At 37.1% G+C, this 25,467-nt stretch overlaps 3 protein-coding genes, 1 long non-coding RNA gene and 1 pseudogene across 9 annotated transcripts; 4 read left to right on the forward strand and 1 right to left on the reverse strand.

The window, feature by feature from the left end:
- Nucleotides 1-746: 746 nt before the first annotated feature.
- LOC103445259 (U-box domain-containing protein 15-like) lies at nt 747-2,652 on the forward strand (annotated as a pseudogene).
- A 3,730-nt stretch (nt 2,653-6,382) lies between these two features.
- LOC103445215 (ubiquitin domain-containing protein DSK2a) lies at nt 6,383-10,318 on the forward strand. Its single transcript, XM_008384205.4, has 8 exons — nt 6,383-6,952; nt 7,265-8,026; nt 8,629-8,837; nt 8,931-9,044; nt 9,244-9,299; nt 9,606-9,634; nt 9,730-9,816; nt 9,946-10,318. The coding sequence occupies exons 1-8, from the start codon at nt 6,718-6,720 to the stop codon at nt 10,092-10,094; spliced, it is 1,641 nt and encodes a 546-aa protein (XP_008382427.2). The 5' UTR covers nt 6,383-6,717; the 3' UTR covers nt 10,095-10,318.
- Nucleotides 10,319-15,350: 5,032 nt separating this feature from the next.
- Nucleotides 15,351-16,766, forward strand: LOC114827304 (uncharacterized). The gene is made up of 2 exons (XR_011572351.1): nt 15,351-15,380; nt 16,515-16,766. It is a non-coding gene; the product is annotated as an uncharacterized lncRNA (long non-coding RNA).
- Nucleotides 16,767-19,164: 2,398 nt separating this feature from the next.
- Nucleotides 19,165-22,483, forward strand: LOC103445219 (uncharacterized). 6 transcript variants are annotated; one of them, XM_008384210.4, is made up of 5 exons: nt 19,194-19,265; nt 20,408-20,533; nt 20,627-21,271; nt 21,374-21,457; nt 22,144-22,483. In XM_008384210.4, exons 3-5 carry the CDS (start codon nt 20,659-20,661, stop codon nt 22,239-22,241), a joined length of 795 nt encoding a protein of 264 aa, XP_008382432.1. In that variant the 5' UTR covers nt 19,194-19,265; nt 20,408-20,533; nt 20,627-20,658; the 3' UTR covers nt 22,242-22,483. The 6 variants fall into 6 exon arrangements, with proteins under 6 accessions (XP_008382434.1, XP_008382432.1, XP_070662638.1 ...); XM_070806537.1 differs by having other exon boundaries at nt 19,236-19,265; nt 20,354-20,533; XM_070806538.1 differs by having other exon boundaries at nt 19,242-19,265; nt 20,604-21,271.
- A 1,448-nt stretch (nt 22,484-23,931) lies between these two features.
- Nucleotides 23,932-25,287, reverse strand: LOC103445260 (zinc finger protein ZAT3). Its single transcript, XM_029109210.2, has one exon. It carries the CDS (start codon nt 25,184-25,186, stop codon nt 24,056-24,058), a length of 1,131 nt encoding a protein of 376 aa, XP_028965043.2. The 5' UTR covers nt 25,187-25,287; the 3' UTR covers nt 23,932-24,055.
- Between the last annotated feature and the right edge of the window lie 180 nt (nt 25,288-25,467).

Raw genomic sequence — 25,467 nt, forward strand, 5'->3', positions numbered from 1 at the left:
GTTGGCAGTTCTGGAAGAGGTGAGGGAATTGGATATATTCAAGATTACTTCTACAACAAATGCTTTAAATTCTCTGGTCAATCTGAAGAAAGCACTTTTTTCAGCCAATAAGTTGCTGAAGAACTGCAGATGTGGAAGCAAGATTTACTTGGTGAGTCTTCTCTCTCTCACTCTCCTCTCTTTCTCTCTCTACAATTGGCTTTTGGCTTTTTGGGTCCTCAGATTAATGGTTTTGTTGCTTTTTTTTTGTGTGGTTAAAACATGATTTTAGACACTGGAAAGTGAGGCAGTGATGGAAGATTTCATGCAGTTTATGATAAAAATTAAGCCAGGCTTTGGATGATATGCCATACAGTGAGCAAGTAACTTGGATTCCTTTTCCTTTTAACTTTTCCTTGTTTTGCTTTAGCCATCTTCAAATTATGTTATAACATCTCGTAAGAGATTGTTGCTCAAGTGGTTAAGAGTGTTTATATTGCAGTCGAGGACTGACATCCTGTGTTCAAAACCCCCTCACTAATATCGCTTGTCAAAAAATGGAAAATTTTCTTAAAAGTAGACTTGGACAAAATTCAAATATTGGGTTAATAAATTACTGATGTGCTTGTAAAATTGGTCGATTTTTGTATTGATTTTCAGGTTGAGCTAATGCTCATGCAGCTCAAACGGGCAAAGAAATGCGCTGACACACGTGACATAGAGCTAGCAATGGACATGATGGTTGTGTTCTCTAAGGAAAAGGAAGGCAGGAATGCAGACGGTGCAATTCTGGAAAGGCTTGCCAAGAAGCTGGAACTTCATTCCATTGCAGACTCGAAGGAGGAAACAGTGGCAGTTAGAAAGCTGGCTAAGAGATCGGTGAGGCAGAATGCTGAAAGCATTCAATAAATCACTGATCTTCTGGGAAAGTTCAAGGAAATTGCAGGTAATTACGAGGATTTCTTGCTTGATGGTCCTGTTTCGACGAGAAGTCTAAGGAGGTGTCAGTCTTTGATGATTCTTCATGAATTTCTCTGTCCAATTACTATGGAGATCATGACTGATCCTGTCATTGTGGCAACCGGACAGGTAATCTTGAATTAGAGGACGACTCACCTGTCACGGGGTAAATCCCCAATGTCTCCAGCTCACTCCTCGCGGTGAATTGCATGAGTAGTGAGATATAGAGATGACTTTGGGGATATTAACCTAGGGATAGGTGAGCTTTTTCTGATTAATTAGACCATCTAAACACTTTCTGCAACTGGTTATTACCATTTATGAATTGCTAGAGTCAATACCTCTTATTCAAAGTGTTTTTACATTTTGGTTTATGGATCATAAGTTAGGGTTTAAGCGTCTGTATCAATCCCTGTTATTACCATAACTGAAAACTTGATCCAGAAAAAAGTTGCCTAAAGTCCAACTATCGTTGAATTTTCTTAAGTGCCTAACATGGGGTCTGAGATAGTTTTCCTGCATTTTTCTGAAGACTTATGAGAGAGCAAGCATACAAAAGTGGTTGGATTCGAATCACCGCACCTGCCCAAAGACGGGACAAACGTTGGATCACTTATCCCTAGCGCCAAATTTCGCCCTCAAGAGCCCAACTCAGCAATGGTGTGAGAAGAATAATTATGACCTCCCCAAGAAGGATCCTTACGCAAGTTCGGATGGCTCTTCTACTGAATCATAGAGGAAGTATCCCGCTTAGTCCAAAATCTATCTTCATGTCAGCTGGATGTTTTGAGAAAAAAGCCAAATCATAAAATCCGAATACTCTCCAAGGAGAATCCGGAAAACAGAATTTTGATTGCTAACAGTGGAGGAATCCCCCAGTTGATTAAGCTCCCTTCATATCTGGATTCCAAGATTCAAGACTACACCGTGACAGCGCTTTTAAATTTGTCAATTGACGAGGCAAACAAAAGGCTCATAGCCAGAGAAGGGTCTATTCCCGGTATAGTTGAAATACTGCAGCATGGAACAGATGAAGCTGGAGGGAATTCTGCTGCTACATTGTTCAGTTTATCGATGCTTGGCAAAAACAAAGTACTGGTGGGGGCTTTGAATGGAATTCCTCCCTTGGTAGATGTTCTGCAAAATGGAACAGTCCGTGGCAAAAAGGATGCTGCCACTGCATTATTCAACTTGTCTTTAAACCAAGCCAACAAGTCTAGAGCCATCAACGCTGGCCTAATACCGCCATTGCTTCATTTGCTTGAGCATAAGAACTTGGGCATGACGGATGAAGCCCTCTCGACGTTGTTACTCCTTGCATCACACCCCGAGGGTCAAAATGCGCTGCACTAGCTGTCTTTCATTGAAACACTGGTTGAAATTATAGAGGACGGGACCCCAAAGAACGAGGAATGTGCTACATCAGTTCTTCTGGAGCTGGGATTGAACAATTCGTCAGTCACTTTGGCTGCACTTCAGTACGGAGTTTATGAGCATCAGGTGAAGCTGGCTAGATGTGGAACCAACAGAGGGCAAAGGAAAGCAAATTCCCTTTTGCAGCAGATGAGTAAATTTGAAAACATTCCCCAACATTTCATACAAAATAATTGGATTTGTAGTTAATCCTTTCCTTATATATTGATTCTTGAATGCAGCCTAATTATGCTGAAAGTTGTTGATTCTAATGAGTGAGAGAAGATATCTTTACATACAGATTCTTAGACTGTTCCTTTATCTTCTTTCTTCTGCATAGTTATGTTTTGAAAGGGGAAATGATTTTCTCACTCCCTTTTCTCTCTATTTACTCGTCCCTTTTTTCTAGAATTCAGATTGAACAAATTGAAAAAAAAATCAAGGAAGATGAACAAGGGTGGAGTAAAGTTGCAGGGACAGAAAACGAGAGTGAAAATCACTATCCTATCGAAAACTTTCCAATATCATATAAACAAAGGAGAATCAAGGGCTGTACCACAAGAGTAGGAGTAAAGTTGTGGAGACAAAAAACGAGAGTGTAAAAATGACTACCGGATTGAAAACTTCCCGATCATCATATGAATTATTAATTAGTGTCTCATTGGATGCATAGTACAATGAAAACATATTGATAAAAGAGTGGAATATATTAATCTAAACCATGTTTAGTCAAACTCAGATTCAGATTGGCTCAATGTGATATTATTATTTAGTTTCATGTGAAAGTGTTAATTGTGCTGCAAAGCTACTTGACCCTCCTTTTTTTTCTTTTTTCTTTTTTTTTTTAAAATAGGGGGTCATATTACTTGTAAGATTTTCAAACTAGTTATAAGATTTGGTTAATCGTACTAAAGAAGTAGCTTTATTCTTTAACATGCACAAAATGGTCTTAAAGAATCAAGACCTGGAATTTAGCCATTACCTACAAAATTAGGCTACTTCTTTCCCACTCAGAACAATTAGAAAATGCTAACTTCCGATAAAACGACCATCTTATATTTTATCACTAGAAATTTAATAATGTAATACAAAAAGAGACAAACGGGGGGACAAAAAAAGACCCGTAGATAGAACAATAGAATCAACGAAATAAAAAACCAGTACATGAAGCTGCTGATGAGGACCACATCACATTTTATTTCCTGAAAGTCCAGAGAAATTTTCTAATAGCAATCCAACAAAAAATATACCAAAAAAGTTGATAAAGAAATAAGTAATTAAAGATAATATTTTGCAACAAGCAACGTGTAGTAAACATAATGAAATCTATCCACCACTCATATTCCTAATGTCCTTTTCATTTACAATTTAAGCATCTTCTCAAATTCTACACACAAGTTGATATGGCCGATCACATGACCACTTTGGATATTAATTTTAAAAGCTCATTCTGTGTAAGTTTATCTTACATTGTCCAGATAAAGAATGAGGGAGAGGGTGTCGAGCAGTCGACAGCTGACACTCCGTTCTTACGCTGAATCCATATGATAATGAATCCTAAATGAAATTCCCCCTTTGTAGAAGTAGGCTTTGTTGTTGTTGTTGTTTAATTTGCGATAACTAAAATATGGTTTCAAATATTTAACTTGTACATGATTACTGACACGTAGAATCTCGATAAAACTAAGAATTTTCCTCTTAAAGTCCAGAATCCAAAACTTCAATTAGAAATCAAGTCAACTAGAGGATTAGGTGATCCGATTTTCTTGTCCTTACTTCCCCTTTTTCTAAAAGTTGTTCGATCCCTTGCTTCTATCATCCTTTTAAGTAAACAGAAAGATAATTAATGTCATTTAGCACATCCATTGGTGTTTATACTTTTTATAAGAAAATTAATATTACATTTGATCAACTTTTATGCCCACCCATCTTCATTATCACCAGTATTGTATTCCAATCGCTTCTTCTCTTACACTGATAGTTTTTCAATATTTTATGGGGGGGCAAAAAAACCAGGGTTTTCTTTGGCAAGAAGCAAATATAATGGCATTATGAATCTGTTTTCTATTAAACCATCCAAATGGAATGTCCTCACCCATATTTTCTAATCTCTCTTTTCGTCATTGTAATGAATTAATGTTATCCTATCAAATTGAATGTCCTCACCCATATTTTCTAGGGAATTTTAACGAAAAGCTTCCGGTACTGTTCACTTTAACGGAAAACCTTTTTTTTACACAAAAAAAGGCAATTATGGTACTATTCACTTTACCATTTATTTTGTCCATATCGTTAAAACTCAAAGTTTTCAAGTCTTTTTCATTAGTTTTCCTTATTTTCTAATCTCAACTAATCATAGAAACCAAACATGACCTAAGACTTGAACACATAAGTCATTTTAGCACTTATTTTTTCTTAAAACAAACGATGGGAGGTTGAGAGTTGAACAATCGTTGTAAATGAGATGATAAATGTTCCAACATTGAATTTGTAACCTCTCTATCAAACTGAATTTTGATCATTGACTTTTGTTTATTAATCATTTTTTGTCATTTTCATCTAAGTTGAGTGCTAATGTGTGTACGTGGCACAACAAAGACTCATACATTAGATTTTTTTTGTTTTTTTTTAGTACAACGATATATTTTTTTACTGAGGTGAGGGGAAGTTCGGGTAAGCCACACAATGGACAACCTAAGCTGGTATTGAATTGTCATTCACGAGATTCGAACATAAAACTTTTGGTTTACAAATGAAGAGGAATATCACTAAATTGTATGAATGACCATACATTATAGTTAATTAACGTCAAATTAAGCGAAAAAGATTTTAAAAATAATTATACTGTGTTTGGATGAAGAAATTTAAGATTACTAAGGAATTTCAAAATAACGGAAATTGAAATGACAAGATTTTATTTTCTAGAATTTGTAAATTTTCTTGTTTGGTTAACCTAAAATAACAATAGAATTGAATACGGAATTTGTTATTTTTAAACTCTCAAACATAGAAATGGGGAAATGACACCTATTTACATGGAATTTGAACTTGGGAATTGGAGGTCCCAAATTCCAAGTTTTTTTTCCACGCGAAAATTCTAAATTTCTATGTTTATGAATCAAAACAAAGGAATTGATACATGTCAATTTATAAATTCTGACTTTTACCAATATTCCAAATTTATTTTCCTCATCCAAACATAGTGTTAAGGACATAAAACACAATAACAAATACTTCAACCTTAAAAGACAATACCAAAAAAAAAAAATCCAAACAAAATACAATAAAACACAATAACAAATGGTATTTAAAAAATACAAGTACAACCACTTTTCCTCTCAATTTTAATAGAAAATAATTGAGTGGGTCCATCCTATATAATATGAGTTATAACGAAATTTTATAAAAATGCATTATAAGTTATAACTCATAAATAAAAGAAATCGAAACTGCAAATGAGGCTTTACTGTAATAGCAAAAAATAATAATGCATATACAGATTGATGCGGTTTTGATTCCAACTGATTCTTTCACCCATTAATAACTAACTGTTTAGAGTGTAACTTTGCAAAACCCCTAAAGTGGAGGTGATGCTTACCCCCCATTGATTTTGGTTTAACTGATTTAAGATATATATCTCAAAATTTAAATTAATCTAATGACAATCAATGGAGGGTGAGTCCCTTTAACGAGTGAGCAAAAATGCACTTAACTATCTAACCGTTGACGTTGTCACTCTACTAAAAAAACTTAAACTTAAAACTCATCAACAACAATTAATACAATGGTGAGCAAAAACGACTCGAAGAGGAGAAATTTTTCAATGTGATCAAAACACGTGATGATACATCACATGTCACTATACAAATGGTGAGATATGTGTATTAAAAGTTAATAACTTACAAACTACAATTTTCTATTACTTGTATAAAACACGTGGTGTACCATCTGTATTCCGGTTACAAGAAAAAATTTATCCCCAAAGAGAATCTCACCCTTCATTTCTTCAAGAATATACGAACCTAACTATAGAGAATCTAACCCCTTCTTTCATTTTGCCTTTGGCACACAAATCCACCTATGCACGTTACGTTTTTAACCTGTTCGATTCCAAATCTTCTTCAATTTCCTTTCTTTTCTCTCTTAATTTTAGTTTTTGAGATTTTGCAAATTACAATTTTAATTTTTTAATTCCCAAAAAATATATTCCGCTATATAAATATATATTTTTACTCAGTAACACAATTTTTCTGGGCTGTTCCCTTTTTAACTTTCACTCAAAGGCATCGATTTCAATTTCATAATTTATAGGGTTAGGGTTTTCGATTCATTCCTCGCGATCGATCGATTGGGTGGGAGCGAATTATGGGTGGCGAGGGCGATTCGAGCGAGCCTAAAGTCGGTGGCGAAGGAGAAGGAGGAGAGCAGATTAACATTCGATGCTCGAATGGCTCCAAGTTTTCGGTGAGGGCGAGCCTGGACTCGACTGTTGGGGCATTCAAGGAAGTTTTGGCTCAGAATTGCGATACTCCAGCTGATCAGCAGAGGTTAATTTACAAAGGTCGTATTTTGAAGGACGACCAGACCCTCACTAGTTATGGTACGCTTTGTTTCCTCTTCGATTTGATTCTGTGTTCGTTTTGACTTTTGAATATTGATTTTGTGATTTTAATCGAATCTGGGGTTGATTGTGATGTGGGTTTATGTTATTTTATCGAAATTTGATTATAATTTTGTTATATTTGTATTGGGAAATTGTAATTTGGGGAAATTTTGTGGATTATTGTATCGTTGAATGTTTTGGGGTGAGATTGTTGGATTTGGATGCTGTCCATGGCTGTGAATCTGCCCATATGTCATGTTTTGGGTGATTTACTGTATTCTAATGCATAGTTGATTTCTTGTGTTGAAGGTCTGCAGGCTGATCATACTGTTCACATGGTCCGTGCCTTTGCTGCACCTGCGTCAACCCCCGCTCCCCCTGCTGCTACTGCTAGTCCTACCACTGCTCCAGGTGTTACACGCGGTGTTGGTAGTGAGGGGCTTCAGAGTCCTGACCTTGGGGCATCTTTGTTATTTGGGCAGGGTTTAAACCCACTTGGTGGCGGTGGTGGAGGACAGGGTTTATTTGGAGCTGGGCTTCCGGAATTTGAACAAGTGCAGCAACAACTGACTCAGAACCCGAACATGATGAGGGACATAATGAACATGCCTGCCATTCAGAGTTTGATGAATAACCCTGATTTGATGCGTGGCTTGATCATGAACAATCCGCAAATGCGTGATATCATAGACCGGAACCCAGAGCTTGCACATATACTTAATGATCCTGGCATTCTCCGGCAGACATTGGAAGCCGCAAGGAACCCTGAACTCATGCGTGAGATGATGCGAAACACTGACAGAGCAATGAGTAACATTGAATCTTCCCCTGAGGGATTCAACATGCTGAGGCGGATGTATGAAAACGTTCAGGAGCCATTTTTGAATGCTACAACCGGAAATGCTGGAAATGATTTGGGTTCAAATCCTTTTTCTGCTCTTTTGGGAAACCAGGGTGGGGCACAGGCCAGGGATGGGTCTAACAATCCTTCAACCACTGGTTCAGAAACAGCTGCTGGTTCTGCTGCTCCTAATGCAAATCCACTTCCTAACCCTTGGGGCATTGCTGGTGGTGAGCTTCTCCCTCTTTGTTCTCTATTATCCAAATATTTGTTTGCAGGTAGTGTTTCAATTTATCTCCACAATTTATGGGTATTAAATGGAAGAGACTTCACATGGAAGTATAATATATTCTCGGCACTAAATTCTATCCTGAAAGTAGGACTGATTTTGCCGTTGGACATAGTCTTGATATCTGATATATGGTAATCAATGGTTATGCAAACTTGTTGCTGGGTCTTGAATCTTAATAATATGCTTAGTAGTAAATTCCTACATTTGTTACATTTGTTGGGAAATTTTAGCATGATATGGCCTTCTCAATTTTAATGGGTTATATAGATGCTCTGACTTGCATCCTTCTGGAAGTTTATGTTCAAGTCTGCATGTATTATTTAAACCGTTGCATAATTTAAGAGTCTTTAGTAAATTCCGTCGCTTGTTTGACCTGAAATTGACTGCTGTTGGCCCTTCAAATTGATTATTAGGTTAGCTTATGCCTTTTTCTGTTCTATTTTTGAGCTGTTTTTTAATAGATTTTATGTTGTAAAAGAAGAGGTGCTTTGAATACATTATGACAATTTCCATATTCATATATTTGATCTGAATTGTCAGGAGGAAATCAGCCAAATACTACGAGGACAAATCCTGTTGGGGATGGAAGGGCCGCCAGTATTGCTGGCCTGGGAGGGCTTGGTCTCCCCGGAATGGAACAGATGCTTGGTGGCATGACAGATGCTAATGCAATGAATCAGCTTTTGCAGAATCCAGCCATATCACAGATGATGCAAAGCATGCTTTCCAATCCCCAGTACATGAATCAGGTACCATCAGTTGACAAAGTTTTCCTTACCCAAGATGTGAATTTTTGCGAAAAGTGATGTTTCTTAATGTTTCCAATTTTTTTTTACCTTTAGATTCTGAGCCTCAATCCACAACTACGCGAAATGGTTGATTTAAATCCTCAACTTAGGGAAATGATGCAAAATCCAGAGCTACTAAGGCAGTTAATGAACCCTGAAACAATGCAGGTACTTTCCCTTTCAAAGTCTGCTAATATATGTTTTTGAATATCTCTCCTGGCTTGTTTATTCTCCCTAGTCCCTGCGTGGATCTTTATTTTTTTTTTATAATCTAGACTTATTGTCCCTAAGAACACTGAAATTTTTGGGATGTGAACCACCTATCTTTAACTTTAATTTTTTACTACTCTGACTTTTCCTCTCGCAGCAAATGCTCGCGTTACAGCAGTCACTATTTTCTCCCAATCGACAACAACCAACTCAGTGAGTCTAATACACCTTACCACGCCTGCTTGGTTTCCACATTCAGATTTTATAGTTACATTTTCTATCAGTATTTATGGGTTTTTTACTTTATACTTTTGTCAAAATACAGCATCATTCTAGGGTGTCAATGATTTCTTAATATAATTGTGTCTAAATAATATAGATCATTTACCCATAATTAATTCTCTATCCGTGGAGGTGTCAGCCTATCCCAAGTAGGAGTTTTGGCCACTTAAAAAGAAACAGAAAAATACTTGTCTTGATGTTAACCTTATTACTAATCATTTGTTGCGTTCTTGCCAGGGATCCAACTCTGACCGGTGGTGCTACAGGTACTCCGAGAATAAGAAGTTCAAATAAAGTTATGGGTTCCAGTCATTTTCTTCTTTTGGGTGTTCACACTTGTTTAATTCCTGTGTATAATCAGGTGCCCCTAATAATGCCGGTTTGGAGATGCTGATGAACATGTTTGGAGGTCTTGGAGCCGGCGGCTTGGCCGCTGCAAACCCTAACGGTTAGGCTCCCTATTCATTCATAACATCTTAATACAATCTTACCCTTTATGAAATCAACTTTTTATTATAAGAAGTCGAATTAAATAAACCGTTATGTTGTCTCTGAACACTTGTCATTGCGGTTGCAGTACCACCGGAAGAACTGTATGAAAATCAGCTGAGGCAGCTACGAGAAATGGGTTTCTTCGATACCCAAGAGAATATCAGGGCATTGCAAGCCACTTCTGGGAATGTCCATGCTGCGGTAGAGCGACTTTTAGGGAATCCTGGGGTGTAACTTCACTCGGTTTCAAGTTTTTATATTATTCGATTGGGAAATTTTCTTGTGGACGTGTGAAATTAGTAAACTTGGAGTAAAGTCATCGCAAGACAAGACATACAGGCACTTGTAGATTCCATTTTGAGGGGTGTGAATAAGCAAGAACACACGATGATGGAGCTGTGAAACTACTTGTGGCTAAGCTTTTGCATTACCCCTACTATTTACTTGGTTCTCTCTTACTTTCTCTCCCTTGTTTGCTTGAAAAGTGCTTTGGTATGCAAAAGTGCTTTTTGATCCGGAGTAGGTTCCTCTCCTTAATTATTCCTCTCCTCTTCCCTTCCCTCATCTCACACTTTACTTTTTGTTTATAAAAAATCAACATAAGATGTAGACGTGCCTTAATCGTTTAAGTAGAAGGAGAGAGATTAAAAGAGGAGATAATCCTCCTCCTTTTGGGTTATGTATAAGTCCACATTTGAATGGTTTCAAATTTAACAAATCTTAATTTTTGTTTGATCATAGAACAAATCATAATTGTTGCTGTCTGGTTGAATTATTGAAACGACTATCAATCAATTCAAGGCCTTTTTTATATAGCAACTTACTTGCCACAAATACACCGTCAACCGCGGTGGGTTCTTATGTGCGCAAGATCAAACTCAGAACTTTGGGTGCAAGAAGCTTCGTAACCGATTGAGCTGCAACCCCATAGCAAAATTCTTTTGATTACCGTATTTTTAATTTTTTTTTTTTTTTTTAACAAATGATAAGTTTCGTTCGATTAGATGTTAGATTAGCTACCGACGGAGTTTGAATCCAAGTCATCATGCAACGACACAAAACATTTCTATCACTGTGGTAAAGGGTTACTAGCCATCGATGAGGTTCGAACTCAAGCTATCATGCAAAGGCACAATATCTTTCTACTACTGTAGTAAATGACCACTTCAATTTCTCTTCACTGTTGTCACTGTACTATTTTTTTAATATTGATCAGTCCTACCAAAAGCTAAGATCATTTCCCTAATATAATATCATTTGATAATGATACACCTTAGGATTCTTTAGATTTCGACCCAAAGTTAAAAGATAAATGCAAAGGAGTGTGATTCTTTTCTCTATTTTTTTTCCCTCCCTTTCCTCTCCTTCTAATTTGAACGGTCACAGTTAAGCCACGTCAATATTTTATATTAATTTTTTATAGCAAGAGAAAGACAAAATAAAAGAATATGAGAGGAGAGGATGAAAGATGATGGAAAGAGGTGGGGAGAGAATCCTAGTCAAAATGGAAAAAGGAAACGTAAATTGTCAACAAAGAATTAATGAACTTCTATTTTACTTATTAGAGTTTCATCCCTGGCCAACGATGTGGTTTGATTAAAACTTTATAGTATTTCATGCCTTGATCAAGGTTATTTGACTTTTGTACACGTCACATTTTAGCATACATATATTAACATGTTATTAATATATTTTTTAAGCATAAATTTAAATTACTTTTTTAGGGCTTTTAGTGCTCACATTCAATTGGTTTACTTTTTTTTAGAGGTTTTGTTTAGCAAGATTATCTCTTCATTAATTTCAGTTTAAAAAATTCGTTTCCTTTTTCATTTTGAAAAATTTTCAGAGTTTGTCTAAAAATGCACCCGTTATTTTTTTTTCTTCTCAAATGTACCTAATTTGTTTTGTTAAAATGTACTTTAAAAAAAAAGCACTCATTTTCATTAGGTGGCAGGAGAGGAACTTCAATAAAAACCTAAAATGCATAGGGGATGTTTGTTTGTCTTCCCTAACTCTCTCTGGACAAGATTGGACTATGGGTTAGTCCAGTCCTGTGTTTGTTACCCGCATGTAGGGATGACAATTATAATTGTTAAAACCCAATAACCATGGATAACCATCCGAATGGATTGGATATGGGTATGAAAATTCGGGTATATTTGGGATATGGGGAAAAATCGTGAATATTATTCGGTTATGGTTTTGGATATGGTTATAGGGGTCCCCAATCTGTATCCGTCTCCGAATCTGAACTTAATAATATTATTATACATAATTGTATTATAATGTATTAATATATATACATATATATTCATTACTCACCGAATCCATTACCTTGAGAATACAAAAGTTGCATTGTGTGAGTTGCATTTTGTGGGAAAATTCAAAAGTTTTGATATGAATCAAAATCAATGAGAATTCATGGTACTTATGGGAGATATCAAGGATCAACCAATATCATCAATGTTTAGCTTTAATTTTATACTCCACAAGATCCATTCATTGAATCATTTTAGACATCAAATATTTTATGAAGAAATTAATATTTACTAAATTATAATACGTCAATTGAACAAATATATTTTTTGTATTGACGAAGATGGATATAACCGTTAACCGATAGGAAATCCTTTACCCAGTGGGTATGGTTATGGATAATACCCAATGGTTAATTTATGGTTATGCATATGGTTAATTTCGTGGTTATGGGGATGGATATAACATTTCCGTCCCCAAACCCCCGCAGGGATTAGGTTTGCTGACACTAACCTTCACTCACGTCGACTAACCATGTGACTAGCAGTTCTTAGCGACACCTCCAAAAAAGCATGAGACTAGCTAAGACTAACCAATTTTCAGATATGTTTCACAATCAATTTTCACATGAATACCAAATTGAAGCCGGGAGTGTTGGGGGAGGATTATACCTGAATTGAGAACAAAAAGGGGTAGGAGATGGTGGGAAAATGGCCTGGAATTCTCAACCGTGACAAATTCGAGCATGCAAAGATCGAATTTGGATCCAGGGATGGTGAGAACTTTGTTGGTGGTGCTAACCTCATCTAAGTCGACGAGGTTAAATAGAGATATAATTAAAAAAATCTCTCTCCTTCGTGTGAGAGGTCTTCTCTCCCTACTGTGAGAGTCTCTTCTTGCCCGTGTGTGGGCTTGGTTCTAATTTTTCGTTCCCCCTCCGCTGTCGGCCCTAGCTACGGCCAGGGTCGATGGTCCTTCTTCCTTGCTTCATTTTCTCTTTTTAATTTATGTTTTTCCTACTTCTTCCGCACCGATCTGCCATTTCCTCCAACCCTCTATGCTTTAAAAATCAAAATTTTAGCCATCACTTTCGATCTCCCTTTCCCGTCCTCTTTTTTCTTTTCCCACCATCAATCTCCATGTTTTTCTTCCATCCTTTTGTTACCATTCCCACCTGGTTCCAACAATCCTTGATTCCAAGTTTTTTTGGATATGCAACTTTGAACCATCAATGCGTTTTGATGTGGTTCTCCTGGGAAGTGCGTAGAGCTCCGACTCAGGTGTTCGCACCACCACTTCCCATGGATTTGTCTTCAATGGCTTGGTTGCCTTCGACGACTTTGTTGCTGGTGGGTTATTTCTCACTAGTTTCCTTTGTTTTCTAGTTGTTGTCCCGATCTTCATGATGGTCTTTGGATGTTGTTAGAGTCGTCTTCTCCTTCACTCTTGCGGATTTGGTTGGCTGGATCAATGGCGTCGGGTTGGAATTTTAGTCTATGGTGGTTTCTTGGCTACGCGGTAGCGGCAGCTGTGGTTGTAGGACTGTAGAGTTGTCTTTTTGGTTTTTCTGTTTCCAGGTTCAAAACTATTGTTTTGGGCTTTGGTTTGGGGTCATTTTTTTATTTGTGTTTATCTTGTAATTGTTGGAAATGTGCCCTAAACCAATCATATGATGATACTTTACGGACATTTCACATGTTAAACTAATCTAGTTTAATATAAAAGACAAAAATTATTGTTTGAAGCCGTCTCATATAAATATTATATGCTTAAATGATAAGTCCAAGGAATATGTAATTGGGAGAATGTGATCTAAAGAAGTTAGATTCAAGAGACCATTCTCTTTTTTATACATATCCTAAACGTTCCTGATCATAGGATTACCAATTGGGCGTTGACAGTCCGTTAAGATCAGTATATGTTATGTCTTCTCTTAGGGAGAGTAACTGATCTCGAGTCATTGGTGTGACTGACACCAAGACAAGCATGTAGGTGCACAATAGAGAATGAGTTCATTGAACACGATCAACAAGGAGTTCTCATACTCATGTCACATGAGAATTCATGGTTAGGATAATGCAAAGTAATCATTTGACCTGAGACATCATAGTTGTCTTGTGATTAGGTCTTTGATCTTTGACTATGTCAAAGTCACTCCATCAGAGGGTGTCCACGACATAGTTAGGGTTAAGCCACTTAGTCATGGAGGCAAGTGAATGTGCAACAAGGGATCTCTAACCTTCAAACCTTTTGAGGGAGAATACTCTATGATATGATTAAGAATCTCTGGCCAGAGTATGAATGAGATTTAGGAAGTCGTTCCAAATCACATTCAAGGTAATCATATAAGTAAAAGAATCACATTGGATAGTAGACATGAATAAACTATCAAACCAAACAATGTGGTCAAGAGTATTGAATTAGAGAAATACCGTATTACATTGTAATCCTAAACTAAATAGGTTCTCCACCTCTTCTGATTAGCTTAGGTAGCCATGACATATTGCTAGGTGTCACTCATGGTTTGTGGAAGCCCTGGTAATCTTCATTAAAGGGAGAATTGAAATGTTGTTTCAATTCATAATCGATCGTTAAGAGTAACAATCGCTCACTGCCTCGCTAAAAGGAACCTAATGGATCGTACACCGTGTAAGGTAGAGATTGAAGAAACAATGGAGTTGAGTAAGAACAATTAAATGGTTTAATTGTTTATGGCTATGATTAATTAATATGTTAATTAATCAAACGAATAAATTCGTTTAGACCTCATGTTAGTTTTGGGCCTCAAGGCCCAATGGGCTTCGAATGTTAAGCCCATTGACTTAAGTTGTATGACAATTTAATGAATAAAGATTCAAGAGGGCCCAAACAGACCATAGAAGGTCGGCCATATTGATAAAATAGGGTTTTGGTTCTTTTTGTCACTTAAGTGAAGTGACTATATAAAGAACTTTATAGCCAAAATTCATTTAGGCCTTGTTTGGTACGTCGGATAACACATCGGATAGGACTAATAATACGGAGTACGGTGTTTGGTGTCCGTTTGAATTAAATAACCACCGGATTAAATAATCCAGGCCCACTTCCTTTATACGGTAAACACCCGTTTCCTTATCCCCTCTAAAAGCACGGGACAATTTAGTCAGAACGAACTCTCGCTCTCTCCTTCCTCTCCAGACGGTACAAGAAAATCTCTTGGTCTCTCCTTCCTCTCCAGACGCACTGCTCCCAGGTTTGTATTCTCATTCTTCTTCTTCTTCCCAGGTTCGGCCCCTTCCTCTGTTCTTCCCCCTCCTCTCTTTTTCTTGCAATTTTCTTTCAATTGTTTGAATCTAGTTATTGTTTTCTCTGTAATTATGCAATTGATTATGTAATTTTGTGTTTTAATTAGAATTTTCGAATTTTAAGGTTTGTTGATGGGGTCGAATTAGGGTTTGTTGGGGTTGAATTTTGGCACGAGAATTGTGCTAAAAAATGAGCTGCTTCCATATCATTGTTCTGCAAATTCTTATGTGGGTTTTCTTTGATTTGAGATTTGGTTAGTGGGATTTCGTTGAATTTTCAAGATTTTGTCTTTCAATTTTTTGTTGAGTGACTGATGCATGGTGAAAGTTTGCTTTGATTTAGCTGTTATGTGTTTATTGTTGATATGATGATGTTAAAATAATTGAGTAATTAAAGGAGTGGTCAAACGTTAATGGTAAAAAAAATTGCTCAGATGAACAAGATTAGTAATGGGTAAATGGGATATTATATAAAATTTGTGCAGATGATTAACTCTAAAGGCTACTCTGTACTTGATGGGTAAGAACTGAAGGTTACTCTGTACTTGATGGGCAAGCTACAAGATTGTCAAGGGCGGTTAAATAGAAGAAGAGATAATGTGGGCCGAAAGGAAGTGATTAAAGTGTGTTATATGGTATCTGTTTACATGTTAGAGTCATTAGACTGCATATGTTGGGGACTTCGTATGTTATATGGAATATCGTGTATTTACTGCTTGTAAAAAATTGTTGTGTTTTGTGTGGTAGTATTTTCTCATAAGTTTTATATGTTAACTGAGAATAACATACTGTCTTGGTTCATTTTTCTGTTTGTAACTGAAACTTTAAGTGGTGGGACTAAGTAAATGAAACACTGGCTAGTTTCACTTCAGTGGTGTGTTGATCCTTTCATGGCACTTACGTCAGTGGTTTGTAACAGAAGCTTTGTCTTCGTTTTGTTGTTTGTCTTGTTAGGCTTTCAAATCTTGTTCCTTTTAAGCTTTTTTAGTTATTTTATTCATTGCATTTATCAGATTTTAAGTGGGGTTGTCTAGGTTTTGTTTGTTAAATTTCTCTTATTGTTTGTTTGGACTTATGTTTGCGACATTAATGCATCTGGCCTTTATGATTGCAGGAAATATTTGTTTTGTTGATGCTCCCTGTGTTTGTTGGTGTTTAAGGAGAAAGCAAAGCAGAGGGAAGAGTTTGCAAAGCAGCAGCATGCATATATTTTGGCTATCTGGACAAACTGTTTCTTAGTGAAACCAATTTGCATTTGTATATTTTATGAACTTTGATATGTGGTTGGATTAATCTATATAACGTAATGACTTGTAGTTGTTTTTTGTGAACCTTCTTTTATGTTATTGGAAAATATTTTGAATTTGATGTATGAAATTTACTATTTATCATTGTTATTTGAAAATTTGTGTGGTTTTCAATACGTATAAATATGAGAAAAGTTCATTAAACAAACAAAGATTTGTTTTTTTTTTCTTGTCCTATCCGGCTCAGTACCAAACACAGTATAAATAATACGGTCATTAGTCTGATACTACACCAAACGCCCGACTAATTTAGTCAGTACTATTTGATGGCTATTTATCCTATCCGACAGAAATAGTCAGTACAGTCCGAGCTGCCAAACGAGGCCTTAGGGTTCTTTTAGAGGAAATTGGATAGAACAAGTCTCTCCCTTTCTCTCTAGGAGGCCGGCCCCTTGGAGGAGATTAGCTAGCAATCTTCCCTCCTCCAAGATTACTCATCTTTTCTTCTAGTCTCTCCTTGGTGTGGAGACTTAGATGTTCTCTATTTTGGGAACTTGGAGAATTCATTCTACCATCCTCATCCAAGAAATCCATGAAGCTAAGAAGTAAGGAATGAATACCCTATCTCTTGGGTGACTAAGGAATGAAGACCCTATCTCTTGGGTGACTAGCCTTTGCTTATGCAAAGAGGAATCAACAAAGGTATAATATTTCTCAACTCACTTTGTTCTTGAGTTGAGTCTTGGTTCACCACACTCACTAGGCCTTGAATTTCATGGGTAAAGTTTTGTTTTTGAGTGCATATAAGCATGATTCCGCCTTTAATTGTTAATTGCATGTTGTAGATGTTGCTTAAATGAACTTGTTTTCACAAATATTTCCTTCAGTAATTGGGTATTCTTGTATATTTGGTGTTTGTTCTTTGCTTGGCCTTTGCCCTGGAATACTATTTCCAGTTTACCAAAGAAAAAAAAAAGTCGATGATGTTTGGCCGAAAAAAGCTTCAGGAAAAGAGGTTTGGCTGGGAGGGTTTTGTTCGAATAACGCACAGCTAGGAGAGAGAGAGAGAGAGAGGGGGGGGGAAGGAAAGAGGGAGATATAGAGAGGAATCAAGAGGGAGTTGATGAGAAAAATTTCGAGGAGTCCAGTTCATTGAGGTTTGATATGGGGAAGAAGGGAGAAAAAGAAGGAGAGAGTGGGACGAAGAAGTGAGAAAAGAGGGGATTAATAATAAAAATATAATACCTATCCTACTTCTTATTCTGACATTGTACCAAACATTTCATTAAGTTAATCCAGCTTAGTCTATTCTAAGCTAGTCCTACTTAGTCCCTGAAGCTAGTCCAGTCCGAGATAGTCCGGTACGACAGTCACCCCCATAAGGTTTTTGTCCGTAACAGTTGGGGGCGATGGACCACAACTAAACCGCTCAGTTAGTACTTCTCTTTCAGACATTGAAAGTGATCATAAGCTTGTATTTATGCTATTTGTTGATATTTTATTCAATGACGGAATCAAGCTTCATTTTTTATTTTATTCAGACCTAATATTTTTCTTTCTAAACCAACATATAATTTTTATTTTTATTTTTTATTTTTTTTGAAACCTTTGTTTTCCCCATATACTACAAGGCTTTAAAACCCATATACTACAAGGCTTTAAAAAAAAAAAAAAAAAACCAAAAGGCAGCCCATTAGTGAAAATACCTTCGATTATCTCATTCCCGCTCCTCCATGAAAACACCCTCTCTATCTAACCCCCGATCGCCAAAATCATTTGTCATTCCTATTGAATGGTTTAAACTCATTGAGTTTCAACCTCAAATTGATTTATCACAAAATAGTTGATTTTTTTCTGAAAAGGAAGAACGAAGAACTAGGATTATGCACACATACTCATTGAACTCATTTTTAATGATTGGGATTGAACAAATTGGCTTAATTAGATGATACCTCTTAATTGATTTATTATTATGGTATTTGGAGTATTGCATCTTTATTATGGTGGGATGAGATTTGGGTTTTTAATTGTGGGCGGTATGGGAAGTGCAAATGGCGTGGTTAGGTGGTTGGTGAGGAGGTGAAGAACATTGGATGTCTTTGGGTTTAGAGAGGCAGGGGAGGATGTCGTAGGTGATGTTGGCGGGGTTTCTTTTTCGTTTTCTTCTTTTTCTTTCTAAACCCATTTTGCATCTATTTTTCTCACTTTAAACACCCTTGTTAATTTTTAGTTTTTGAATTGAATAAATCACAATAGAGTCAGGGAACACGTGCATGTGGTTTAGTATCCTAGTGGATAGAGTATTGAGTTTCTACCCATGTTCTCTAGTTCGAAACTCCTCATCTTCTAAATTATTGTAAAAGTTTCGAACTCCCCATCTCTTCTTGTAATAATAGTAAATTAAAAAAAGAAAAGGAGTCAAGCCCAAGAATGTATAACCAAAGCAACAGTTCAGGCCCAACAGGATACAGGAAAAGGATGATAATCAAGTCCTTCTGGGGTAAAAATATAATATCAAAAGACTCTAAGTACCAAAATGCAAAATGCCTTGCGTAGTTAGAGAGCCAAAGCTTCCGGCTTTTGAAACCCGTAGTTTCAAGCGGTTCCAGTGGGCTAAGGTAAATGCTCTTCCCCTTCACCTTCCATTGCTTTTTCTCGATCAAGATCTTCGTTTTCTTCTTCGAATCATTAGCTGTTCTGGTATTTTTCTTCTTGTTTTTGCGTATATATGCATTTACATTTTCAACGGTCTGATTAGGTGTTGTGTGATGTTAGAACATGAACAAAATCTCAATTGCATGTTGATCTTTTGGTATGGAGTTTGATTTTAAAGTGAAATTGATCAGATGGGTGTTGCTAAATTTTCGATTTTAGTAGAACCCATGTCTGGAAACTGATAAATTCATGCGGAAATGCAGTGATTTGGATAATGGTAATTTTCTTTGATGCATATTTGTCTTTAAGTTTCCAGAATTAGGAAGTGGTATCTAAACGTGTGAAAGCAAGTTATTTGATCATTGATTAGCCTTTAAACTGCTTTTGGTGTGAAAAAGGAATGCAGCGTTTGGTATTTGGAAGCTAAGCTGGCGTTTTTGTGAGACTTGAGTTTGGGTCTTCTTTAAAGTTTAAAGGAAACTTGGAATGCATTTTTAGGTCATAATACTGAACTTGAGTCTTTCCCGCCAAGAAAGAACAAGAAAGATAAAACGTTCGGTATACTACATTTAATGTTTTTGCTGATTTGGATAAGGGTAATTTCTTTGATGCTATTTATCTCAAAGTTTATAGAGCTAAATAGAGGAATCGAAATGTATCCATAGAGCAAGTTATTTTGATCATTCATTAGCCTTTAAGCTGCTTTTGGTGTAATAAAAATGTGCTTTGTTAGGTATTTGGAAGCAAAATTGGTGTTTTTATGAGGCTTGAGTTTGGCTCTTCTAAGTAAGTTTAAAGGAAACTTGCAATGCAATTTAGGTCATAATACCGAACTTGAGTTTTTCCCGCCAAGAAAGAACAAGAGAGAATGTTGAGCATACAACATTTAATTGTTTGCCGATTTCACTTATTTCTTTATTTAATGCAGTAATGCACTTATTAGCACCTTCTTGTATTAGATATGGTAGTTTTCTACTTGTGTAGATAATTACAGAGGATGAATACTTGGTCAAACTACTTCTTGTAAGATATTACTTTGATATTGTGTTAGATGAACTCTTCCAACGGTTTTAACTATGTGTAATACTTTGAAACCTATATCAAGAACGATGTATTCTCTTGTGCGCACCATTGGGGTCTGTAGGAGAGAATTTCTGATCAAGAACATGCTTGGTTTGTCGTGCTCTGGAGATCTTATGTAAAATAAGCTTGTCTGCTTTAGTTTACCATTGTAAGTTTGCTTTCGTTAATCATCGAATTACTCTTTTGTTTCAAATTTTGACTGGTTTTTCCATCACAAGGTCTCTTACTTTAGATGGTTCAGCAAACCATAGGTTGTATAGTCAGTAATATGGGATGGGAACTACTGAATCTGAGTCGCCTATTCATGATAAACAACTGCCAGTTCCTGTAAAGAAGACAGTGTTAAGAGATCTGCAAAATGTGCCCAAGGATATAGGACGCACTAGTAATGTCCCTAGAGTTTCGAGCACCAAGAGACCTTTACCTGAGCGGCAGATGAGCCCTCCTCAACACCAATCCCACGGTAGCAGTGCTGCAAATGCACAGCTTGTCTATGTTCGTAGAAAATCAGAAGCAGACGCAGTCAGAAATAACGCATGTGATAAAGCAACCATTAATGCCGAGTGTCAGGTGTCAAGGAAACTTAGTCACCACGACGCAAGCACCCGACCCATATCCCAAGCAAAGGAAACAAAAGTTTTTTGTGTACCGGCTTTTGCACCTTTTCCAGTGGCAGCTTCAACCATTCTGCCTGGGAAACCTTCAGTTCTGGTCCCGCTTTGTAAGTCTGGTACTGGACTACAACCAGCAGGAGCCAATTGCCATCCCCATACTTCTGCGACATTGCCAAAGGGTCTAAAAAATCTGCACTGGGAAGGGCGATTCCATCAATTGCAGTTGCTGTTGAGGAAATTGGACCAATCAGAGCATGAGGATTATATCCAGAGTACGCTCTTGAATTGAGAAAATCCACCTTAATATGTTTTGATTGAATTTCCTTAGATTGTAACTGTACTGACTTCCCCTTTGGATTTTGATTTTATGTTAGTGCTACGGTCGCTGTCCTCTGTTGAACTGAGCAGACTTGCAGTTGAGTTGGAAAAGAGATCAATTCAACTTTCACTGGAGGAAGGTATTATGATTCTTTTTTTTTTTCAGAGATCTATTATAGTTAAAAATTTGCTAAGCAAATATCCCTTAATTGGAAATCATTAATGGAAATTCTTGTTTTATTGTCTTGTTACAAATATAATTATCTTGGTCTTTGTGTAACTCCGGAATGGGGAAGTTACCCAAAATATATGTCAAGAAATCTTGACCTTCTTCAATGTAAACATTGTCGTCCAAATACATGGCTTCTATCTTTTTCAAAATCATTCATTACTTTCTCATTTAAAAGAGTGCATTTTTGCTCACCACCCTCAATGGTGGTAATGCTCACCACCCCTTATTACTATCGGATGAGTTTAAATCTTGAGATTTGTCTATCCACTACGCAGATATCGAAATTTAAACTTATCCAACAGTGAGCATCACCATCACTTGAGGGTGTTGAGCAAAATTATTCCCCATTTAAAACTCTGTGATCCATTTGATGTTGGGTCAGAGTTGAAAGAGCCCAAGTTTTTTTAATCTTCTATAATTATCTGGTAATCATGCATTTTCTTGTTGCCATAACTGTTGTAGCCGGATGGTGGTTACATATAAACTTTTCAAGCATTCTGTTAATTGTTCCTATTATATTTCCACCGTCCATATCTGGAAAAAATAGAAAACATGTGCCTCTTACATTCCCTTTTGCATCTCCCATTATTGCAGCAAAAGAGTTGCAACGTGTTGGGTGTTTCAATGTTCTTGGGAAATCTGTGAAGCACTTTAATGTGCCCTCAACTCAGGAAGACCGATCCGAGAAGTGAAATGACACCAAGAAGTAGTAAATTGCAGCTGGATAAAAGTGTGCATACTAGTTTTTTTTCCACCGGTTCTTACCTTTTCTGCAGTTGGGTCTCCTGCTGGTATTCACTGCAAGTTGTCTGTAAAATTTGGGTTGCCATATCAATATGTGCAGTATTTTTGCATCAGCAGTAGCCAAAGCTGCTGAAAGTATTGAATTGAAACTGTTGAAAAATAAAATTAAAAGGTAAATTTGTCAACTGCATTCCTGATGCTTTTTTTGTTCCTGCAGCTTCTAACTTTACACTTGCTTGTTTGTGTATTGGGCTCTGTCCTCTTGTGTTCATCAGGCTGAAAATGTGGTGGGTCACTTCGATCATAAGGATCAATTTCTAATCGCATAGCTTCATAATAATTATGTAAAGCTTCTGCATAATTTTCTTCGGATTGAGTTGACATTTGTTACGATCATCATTCGATTCAAAAAATCTCCGTTAAATCCAAGGTTTATGTGAACGTTTGGCCCAGTTGTATGATCTGCAACAAATTAATGTGGGAAAAGCATAGCGACTGGTTTTTAAGTAGAAATTGTTAAAAATAATAATAATAATAATAATAATCGAATTTGTGTTACAATGCATCCTTAGAAGTCTCCTTTTTATTTAATTAATTTGAAGTCCGCCTTTCTTGTAAAGAGAGTAAAAATTTGCGTAATGAAATCTTGGGTTAGGCGGCTTGAGATTCCGTCATGCCGTTCATATTATTGATACATGCTATATGGGACACTAATCATATTTGATGCCTTGATTCCAAAACTATAGGTATGTTTGTTAGCTAATGTCACTCTAGGCAGAATTCCCATTGTCGAAAGTACATGACGATTTGGCAACATCTGAGTTATCGAAGAGGATACATGATTAGGTAACCAACTCAAAATATTTCTCATTTGACGCGTTTACTTACCAGAAATGGGGAAAATAAAAAATTAAAACTTGGTAATTGTTGCAGTTAAAAGATGGGAAACTTATAAAGAAAGTAAGGAACGAAAATCAGATAGATTAGAAGGAAAGAAAATCAGATAGGTTATTTCCCTTAGTTGATCTAATAATATTTTTACGGAATGTGCTTGCATATTTGGGCTAAATAACCTAATCTGGATTCATTACTTTAAATTGATGGACTAATCTGTTAATTTGCCTGCGTATTCCAGTGTCCAAAGAAGACCTAACTAAAAGAAAGCAATTTAAAAATTGCTTCCAAACTAACTTAACTATTGGAATGGAACAGAAGAATTGATTCAATAACCCTAACGTCTGAATTTCTAATTTTTCAGACTCGAATTTCCTGTATAATATGACACAGCTTGTAGCTACAAATCCATCCGGCCAGTCGCCGCTAACACCATATTTTGGCTAATACTGAACCTATAAACATCGTGGCTTGTAACTCAATCCCAGAGACTAAACAAATACCAAAGCAAACTAGCAAGAAGGTGCAATTTGAGTTCATACGTTGGAAGATGAACAACAAATTAATGTGCTACATGCATTAAGACAAACATCTGACAAACCCAACTCAGCTAATTTGTAATTTCTTAGCTAAGAAATTTAATTGTAATGAGAAATTTGTCTAATACACTATATATTTATATATAATCTCCCAATTGAGGAGCCAATAACAAGTATTTTAACTAAGTACACATATATTTCCATGTCAAATATCAATTGTTACAAAATATACCAATCACCTATTTAAGTTCCAAAATACACACACTAACATATATATATATATATATATATATATATATATATATATATATTCAGTAATTCAGATTCCTTCAAATACCCAACCTTAAATCCAAAGTGAGTCCAGAAGAAGAGTAGTGCTGATGATCATCTTCAGTAGTGTGAGAAGCAGAAGCAGCAGCAGCAGCAGGCAAATTCAAGTCCAACCCCCCACCACCACCAGAATTTTGACCTAAGAATAATCCTTTTGAAGTTTCACACGGATGCTGCAGGTTGAACCCCAACCCTAGCTCAAACCCGAACCCTAATTGGGTCTCATCCCCTTTGTCCCAGTGACACCTCATGTGCCCTCCCAATGCCTGCCCACTTGAAAAGACCCTCCCGCAAACACTGCACTTGTGCCCTAATGATGATCCCAAGTCCATGTGATTCTCATCCATCACATCCTCATCACCATCACCATCACCATTATCACCACCACCATCTCCATTATGGTGATGATGATCCTGATCAACCTCCCCATCGCTTCTCGTAATTGCAAAACAGCCCTTCACATTCTTGTGGCTTGCCCTGTGGCCCCCCAACGCCTGGTGGGATCCAAACACTTTCTTACAACTCGAGCACTCAAACCTACCACTGTTGTTACTATTACAACCATCAAACACCTCTAGTGCACCTTGGAGATTAGTATTACTCACACTCTGAGTAGCGGCAGTACTAATGATGATCTCATTACTTGTCCCAGAAGTAATCCCACTGGAAAGCATTAGCAAACTCGAGGCCGCCTCGTGGTCCTCTTCACCCATTGCCAATCCCAACTCGCTCAGCGGTATGTTGGACGAGACGGGCCGCCGCAGATTTGGCGGCGGTTCAATGCCCCGCCACTGGCGCTCAGGGTGGCACCGCATGTGCCCGAACAAAGCCTTCCATGACCAGAACGTCTTGCCGCACTCAGTGCAGGGTTTCGTGATCTTCGGGGCAGACGGGTCGGGCTTTTTTGCATACTTTGGCCTCGAAACCTTGTTCGGAGCAGTCGGGTTGTCGAGCCTGATCAGCTTGGAGCGTTTCTTCCTGGGATTTTGGTGGGTTCTATCGCTTGCAGTGAAACAAGTGGAAGAAGAAGAAGCGGCGGTGGCGGTGGCGGGGGCGGCGGGAACGACGGCGTCCTGGTGGGTTGGTGGAGATATGGGGAATCGGAAATCAAGGTCGGGAGTGTTGTTCATTGAGGAATGTTTTGTTCTTGTTGTGATGGGTGGATTTGGTGGAAGAAGAGACAAGAAAATAGGAGAAGAGGAAAAAAGTTCAACAGTTGGAGTGGGTTCAGATTTTGTAGGGCAACAAAGGGCGGTTACTTTGGACTCATATCTCTGAATTGGCAGTTATAGTCAGTTATTGTGGTTCCTATCCGTACAGTTCAAACCCCACTATTCCACAATATCTTTTTTTTTTAATTAAAATTTTTAATTAGTTTTATTTTCTTCCACATTGCGTGTGCATGAAGGTA

This window comes from Malus domestica, chromosome 10 (assembly GCF_042453785.1).
Source record: "Malus domestica chromosome 10, GDT2T_hap1".
NCBI classification, from domain to species: Eukaryota; Viridiplantae; Streptophyta; class Magnoliopsida; order Rosales; family Rosaceae; genus Malus; species Malus domestica.